This window comes from Acyrthosiphon pisum, chromosome X (genome assembly GCF_005508785.2).
Source record: "Acyrthosiphon pisum isolate AL4f chromosome X, pea_aphid_22Mar2018_4r6ur, whole genome shotgun sequence".
NCBI lineage: Eukaryota > Metazoa > Arthropoda > Insecta > Hemiptera > Aphididae > Acyrthosiphon > Acyrthosiphon pisum.
In genome coordinates this window covers 120,567,329-120,574,552 of record NC_042493.1, presented here as the reverse complement: position 1 = coordinate 120,574,552, position 7,224 = coordinate 120,567,329, and the positions used below count along the sequence as shown (strand labels likewise).

The 7,224-nt window shown below is 25.2% G+C and overlaps 1 protein-coding gene across 1 annotated transcript; it reads right to left on the bottom strand.

Annotated features, from left to right (window-relative positions):
* Positions 1 to 883: 883 nt before the first annotated feature.
* LOC100569899 lies at positions 884 to 6,195 on the bottom strand. Its single transcript, XM_029492668.1, has 10 exons — positions 6,115 to 6,195; positions 4,990 to 5,124; positions 4,728 to 4,881; positions 4,515 to 4,648; positions 3,668 to 3,805; positions 3,366 to 3,508; positions 3,087 to 3,299; positions 2,869 to 3,009; positions 2,665 to 2,799; positions 884 to 2,587 (listed from the first exon to the last, which is right to left on the bottom strand). The coding sequence occupies exons 3-10, from the start codon at positions 4,792 to 4,794 to the stop codon at positions 2,392 to 2,394; spliced, it is 1,167 nt and encodes a 388-aa protein (XP_029348528.1). The 5' UTR covers positions 4,795 to 4,881; positions 4,990 to 5,124; positions 6,115 to 6,195; the 3' UTR covers positions 884 to 2,391.
* Positions 6,196 to 7,224: the final 1,029 nt, after the last annotated feature.

The window sequence follows — 7,224 nt, the reverse complement described above, 5'->3', positions numbered from 1 at the left end:
TCGCATCATTATTAATAATATAATATTCTCTCAATGCCTGCAATGCTGCAATAGGTTTCATTAAATCTTCCAGACTTTTAGAATCCCTTATTAACATTTTAGTTACCACTTTCAACAATCCACAAGCTGCAATAATAATCAATATACATTTATTTATTTATTTATTTATTTCAAAATAACGCCAAAAAGGCCAACAGTAAAAGAAAAAAAAGACATTTTTTGAAATATTAAATTTTATATTTATACAAGCGCATAGCCAAGAGGATGCCGGGCCACAGTTTCTCCCCTTAAATCTTGATCAGATCACCCTTCTATATTAAATTATTTTTAAGGTGTTGGATTTTGTAAGATTGACAGATATGTCACCTAATGAACATAGTTGTCTAGTAGAACCATGACAATTTATGGTTTATCTTTATACCTGTAGTTTATTTTCGACTATTTTTAGCCATATGGCAATATATTTTTTTACCAAAAGGTGATATCAATTATAATATATGGAACATGTGTACTATTATATTATGCAGTGATTTTATAAAGCATGCTCACCCCATTTAATTTTTTAAATCACACATGCATTCAATTTCTGATTTTTGAAATTCTTTAAGAGTAATTAAAGACTATTTTTAGATATTTTTCACAATATTTCATTATAAGGAGTATTGATTGGCGATATTATTATTAGTTTTTCAAATATATGTTTTAAAGCCAATTATGAATCAGATCTGAAAAATTCTCTAAAATTATAATATTTAATTTTGTCCTAAAAATTATCGGGTGCAATATTAATCCGTAAATATTTTATAATATTTAAAAATTATCTGAGTATACTTGACTAAGTATTAATTATTAATAATTGCATACTTAATTATAATTACTGAACTTAAATTCATTTACATAATATTTAATAGACTGTTACCCTTAGTATTTTAAGTAGAATACCTCAGAAACTTTTGGCTCAAATTTTTGATTACAATGCGTCAACCTTTTCAGATAAATCTTCTAAATTCACATTTTTTTATTAAAACATGTACATAGGTTATCATGTTTGTAAGACCACAGGATACTCTTTAAATGTTGTGAAAAATCTAATTACTCGAAGATATCAAATCAGAATTTTAATATATGCATAATTTATACATAAAAATATAATCTGTACAATACTAAAACTATTACTAAACAGAACTTGCTAGTACATTACAAGTCAGCCAGAGTGTTATAGCATAATATTTTAAATACCTTTGAATACATTTAAATACAAATTCTAGGATTTATGTATGGAAATGCTCAAGAGTTCAATGACACTCACTCCGTTGGAAAGTATTGTGCACTTGTACATCCAATTTTGGAATATGGAACACATATCGTCACATAAGAATATATATACACATATTGCATCATGGCCAATCTCAGTTTTCCCAACTTTTCAAGGTGAACAAAACTGTTTTTTTATTAGGAATTTTGAATGTTGGTATACCTTTTGTCATTAATTAACTCTAAAACGTTTTATTTTATTGTCAATAATAATAATAATATTAGTAATACTAATTTCATCGAGTTGTTGGCTGCTGACGGCTGTCTATTATTATTAGTACCAGTTCCAATAATTTTAGATTGACCATGATACCACTGATAACAATTTTAGACAATCCATGATACCACTATGATACCACTTATAACAAACAATATTAGATAGGCTATGATGACATTTGGAATTTTCACAGCGAACCTACCAGTCAAACATCAAAACTAATCACTTGGTCTCACGGGTCTCAAAAATGTGAATCTATTGATAATATTATATAAAAAGCATATTTGAATTTTTTGAGATTGACTATGATGGTTCTTAGGTGACTATATCAATAATTTAGAAAAAATCCACATTAATTATTTGTATACATTTTATGATAAAATTAAAAACTCAGTTTGTATTTGCATTTGAATATTATTTTAATTCAAAACCAGGCATTTCTTTAATATAGAGAAAAAATATTCAGATATTTCCTTTATTAATATTCTTGTTAATAATAAAGTAGATTGCTCGGAATTGTTAGGAGGTATATCTTTGAATTCTATACTCAGCCTCAATAGAAAACAAGGCGTTTTATTACACAACAAAGTGTAATTCTGTTCTAATTAATTTTATATATTATTTAGTTAATAGTAAATGTTTTAGCTTTATCGTGATATTCTACATTTACTGTACCAACAATTTTCTTATGAGGCGTAAAATATTATTATAACCGTTAAAAAATAATGCATTTTAAGCTTGCTTACCATAGAATTTAAATTACCTAGTAGTTAGTTTAAAGGGTATTTTCAATGCTAAGTTGTACCCCACCCTTTAATAAAAAATTCTGGCTACGCCCCTGTATTCATAACTATAGAGAATCATACAATATAACAAATAAATATACTTCTATAACTAAAAACAAATTTAGGAATACCAATTGCAGAATCAAATCCATTTTTTAAAAACTTTTTAAAATCTTCTATCGGAGTCAATTGTGTAATCACACATTGATTTGAAATGTCCGATTCTTCGTCCCGATCAACTTTTGTAGTATTATTGTCTTCAACTGAGGAACTATTAAACAAACATAATTAATATAATATTTTCATTATTTATTGATTTGTTTCTTAGAATTAATATTAATTACATACCCATCAAAAACTTCTTGAAATGTGTTTTTAAATTCATTTTCGATAAAGCTTTGAGGGGGGTTTGTTAACTCGTTTGAAACTTTTAATTCTTCATCACAACCCAAATGTATACTATTAATAATTTCCGACGAATTTCTATTAAACAAACATAATTATTTTAATTATTTATTGATTCATTTCTTAGAAGTAACGTTAAATACATACCCATCAGAAACTTCTTGTTTAATGGAAAATATTTTATTAAATTCATTTTTGATAAAGCTTTGAGAGGGGTTTGTTAACTCGTTTGAAACGTGAAATTCTTCATAATGATCTGATTGCATATTATTATCGTTATTAGTCAAGCTGTTAAACAAACATAATTGATATATTATTTTCATTATTTATTGATTTATTTCTTAGAATTAATATTCAATACATACTTTTCGAAAAATTCTTGTCTAAAGGAAAATTTATTTATAATATTTTCTAAATTTGGTCTAATATATTCCTTTAGGCTTATGCGATGCCTTAGGGGTTTTTTTGGACGTTGGATTTTCCTTGGAATTACTTTTGTTAATATTGGTTGAACAATACAATCATACATAGATTGTAATTCTAAGTCATATCTATTTTCTGGCATAGCAAATGTATTCCTTAAATACCAGTATCAATTAGTAACATAAATAAATCAATTATTAATAAATAATATTTCACGTTACCCATCATCTATATCTATGTCCATTGCATTTTTACGTTTAATAGCAATCTTTTCTTTTAAATGTAACTTAATTGAGTCTAATGATGGTAACTTATATGTGTAGTCCTTCTCCTCATCATATGGAAGACTGACATACATAAAAAACTTCAAAAACAATGTGTTTTGTAAGAATTATCAAAAAATAATATATGTGTATATTTTCAAAATAAATAATTGAAAATGAAACAATAGGTGTAAGTTCAAGACTATAAGCTAATTTAGTACATGGTATAAATGTTAAAATATACATTTTGGTATACATACTTTTTCCTTTTTCATTTTTCTAGGAAATAGTGCACCAATGTTCACCAAATTGATATATAAATCAACTTTTCTAACAATCATCACTTCTCTTCTTTCAACCATAGACTTGAAAATAGCATCGAATGCTGTTTGATCTGTCTACACATAATAATAAATATTTTAAATACATTGTAACAAAATACAATTATAGTTAATACTAGCTGTATTATTCGGGGTCTGAGAATAAACGAAACTTAGATGGACAATCCATTTGTGGCAGATAGTAATAAACAGAGCACACATTTTATAGGACTAAAAATAACTGAAATATGCGCTTTTTCCATATTTGAAAACTCTGGTGAATAAAACAATTAATGTATAGCTGTCTCTGCTATTTTTATCAGTATCCTATAATAACAATAAAATTAGCAAATGCTATAAAATCCGAGCCCTGGACTAATAAGTAACATTTTTCTTAACTGAACCAATTGCAGGCAAAAATATATAAATCATGTGGTTTATAAATACGCCCGGACAAAACTTTAAACTTGCATTATTATAATATGTTAAATAGTCCTGTAAATTGTATATTTTCCAGAAACTAAGTTAAAAACTTTAATTTCTGTACTGATTCTTTGCGTTCATTATACATTGAGTGTATTAATAACTAATAGTGTATAATTAACATAATAAATTGTATAATTTATATTCTACAATTATGTAAGTAATTTAGTTTAACTTGTATTATTTGAAACTGCTAGCGCTGTATTTTTACCGTGTGGGGTGAATTAGTTAATAAATGAAAATAATTGAAGACAACTTAATAAAGTAGAAAAAGTAAATGTTAATTAACAATATTTTGATTTACTGTATGGGGTTTAAAAATATATGATCCTCCACCCATTAAAAATGATTTTTGTTCAGTTGTAGCTTTTACAAATCCCAATACTTGTAAACATCTTCGACCAGATACTATATAAGTACATTCATCCGTATCTAAATCTATAAAAAAAAATTAGTACATAATATATTAGTACACTACATAACAGTTTTAAATTTAAAGTTTTTGTTATGCACTTACCAATGACTGGTATAATGTCATCACCAAAGTAAAAATTATCCATTGGCAATTTATTATCAACTTCCATTTGTTCCTTATTGTCATCAGAATGTTTCTTCTTTGCTGTTGATAAATCTTGTGTGTCATAGTTAGAGCTTTTAGTTGTTATATCTTTCTGTTATATTTAAACAAATGTTTAAACATTTTAATAATTTGTATTATATTGAGACAATATAAATTAACAAAATTAAATATTTATAAGACACATGAGACTTGTAAATACCTTTTCATACCCGAAAACTTTTATATCAAAAACCTCTTCATAGCTTAAAGGGGCATTCCAAGTTTTTGTAATAACTTTTTTTTGATTATAGGAACTTATTTTAGGTATAAATGCATTAAAATCAATAGCAGTCGCCTAAAAATAAAGTAATTAATTATAACTATAGTATGGTTCGGATTATTATTATTCTTATAAAATGATCTTAATTATCTGATTTTGCACCAATTTAAAATCATGTGTTTAAGTACTGTCAATCTGGGTGAGTTGAAACAGTTTTTTATTTATCATTTCGATATATATTACTGATATTTAGTAATAAGCAAGTGTGTTTATGATATAAAATATTCTTATAAATCAGTCAATTTTTCTTAACAAATAAAAAAAAAAATTAATAATTTTATTATATTGTTAAAATTTTATTAATTTTATAATCTCTGTTAAACGTGTTATAAATTTATACGAAGAACAGGTACTATTAAGGGGATTTGATACCCTGATTTTCTGTTTTTGTCAAACACTCACGTGACGTAATATTTTAGACTGGTTCTTTGTACAACATACCAATTGATTAATTGAAGCAATAAGAATTCTAAAAAAAGATTTGCATTTGTCGTCAAGTCTTCTTGAAATCGACTTCCCCACAATTTAGATTTTTTGATTTTGACATCTTCATAAATTAAAATTTGACAATTTTTAAATACTTTTTTTTAATACAAAATTTTTAGGAATTAGGGAGATAATATCAAACATGTGTGAAAGTCGATTTCAACTAGAATTGACGACAAATTTAAATCTGTTTTCATAATTCTTATCGCTTCAGTAGAGCAATTGGGATGTTTGGCAAAAAACACGTCTAAAATACTATGTTGTGCCTGTGTTCGACAAAAACAGAAAATCACTGTATCTAATCCCCTTAATGCAATTTAGTCATAACAATTCCTATTAAACAATGGTAATATTTTTAATAAAAAATACATTATGGATATTGGCTATCAATTTTAAGAATTTAGATGTTTCCAAGAGAATGTATTCATTTCTTGAATTATTATTATTATTGCTGGGAACATAAATTAATGTATATAATATACACAATATTTTACATTAAACATAATACAATTATATTACCCCAGTTGTCACAAGAAATTGATGGTACGCAGGATTGGATGATGAAGCTTCACAATTTTTACCTCTGAAATCATATAATTAACTTTAAATAAAATTTCATCAGTATTTAAATAAAAGTAATATTATAGAATATAGATAATCATCAATTCTCAGAAAGATATTTATTAGATATCCTGCACAACAACAATATTTATTTAAAGGAATACAAGAAAATAATACAATATTAATTGTATGCAAAAACTAATATAAAAAGTAATCTACAAATTGCAATAATAAACTCTAATGGGTAAAAAATAACAAATAAAATTTGGGCTATAGCTCACTGTGATATTTCATGTTGAGTATAGTATTTTACTATTCTTCACCAGATTAATTGTTTTATTAATATACCATATAGTTTTAAACAAATACTGGTATAATAATTATCTGGTTTTTTATAGAAGACTTATCGTTGCTATATAGGGTTAAAATTTAATTTCTATATTTAATATAGATGAGATTGTAAAAGTATAATATTTTTTAAAACATATTTGAAAAAAATGGTCTTTACATAGGTAATAATATTTTTTTTTTCAATTCATATGTTTTTCCATATTATTATATTATAATATACATAATATTATGTGTTAAAATAAACTTACATTATGCTTAAACGAATGTTTTCCTTTTTTAAGCAGGACGCTATTGTATCTATATTCTTAAATGAGATATCAGTAGTAAGATTTGAAAACATGATAACTTGGAGACCAGCAAAAACTTTATTTCTGAAAAATTAATAATTATTATAAAATTAGTACCTAGGTATCATGAAATTAGTTATCACAGTAAGAAATTAAACTATGTAATACATTGACAAATTCAAGGAAATTAAAACGTAATTATAGGCAAAGTTTGTTGATTTTTAAAGTTTTGAAATAGCATAATTGACTCTTTACTGTAAAAACTTGGAGTTTATATAAATATTTTTGTTTTGAAATAAATAAAAAGTATTCATTCCTTAAGGGGGCTGCAGCAAATGAAAAAAAAGTGACTTTTAGACTAATAAGCTAGACAAAACTAGAAGAATTTGGTTGGACAGATTTTAATTTTGAAAACGGATTATGATTGATC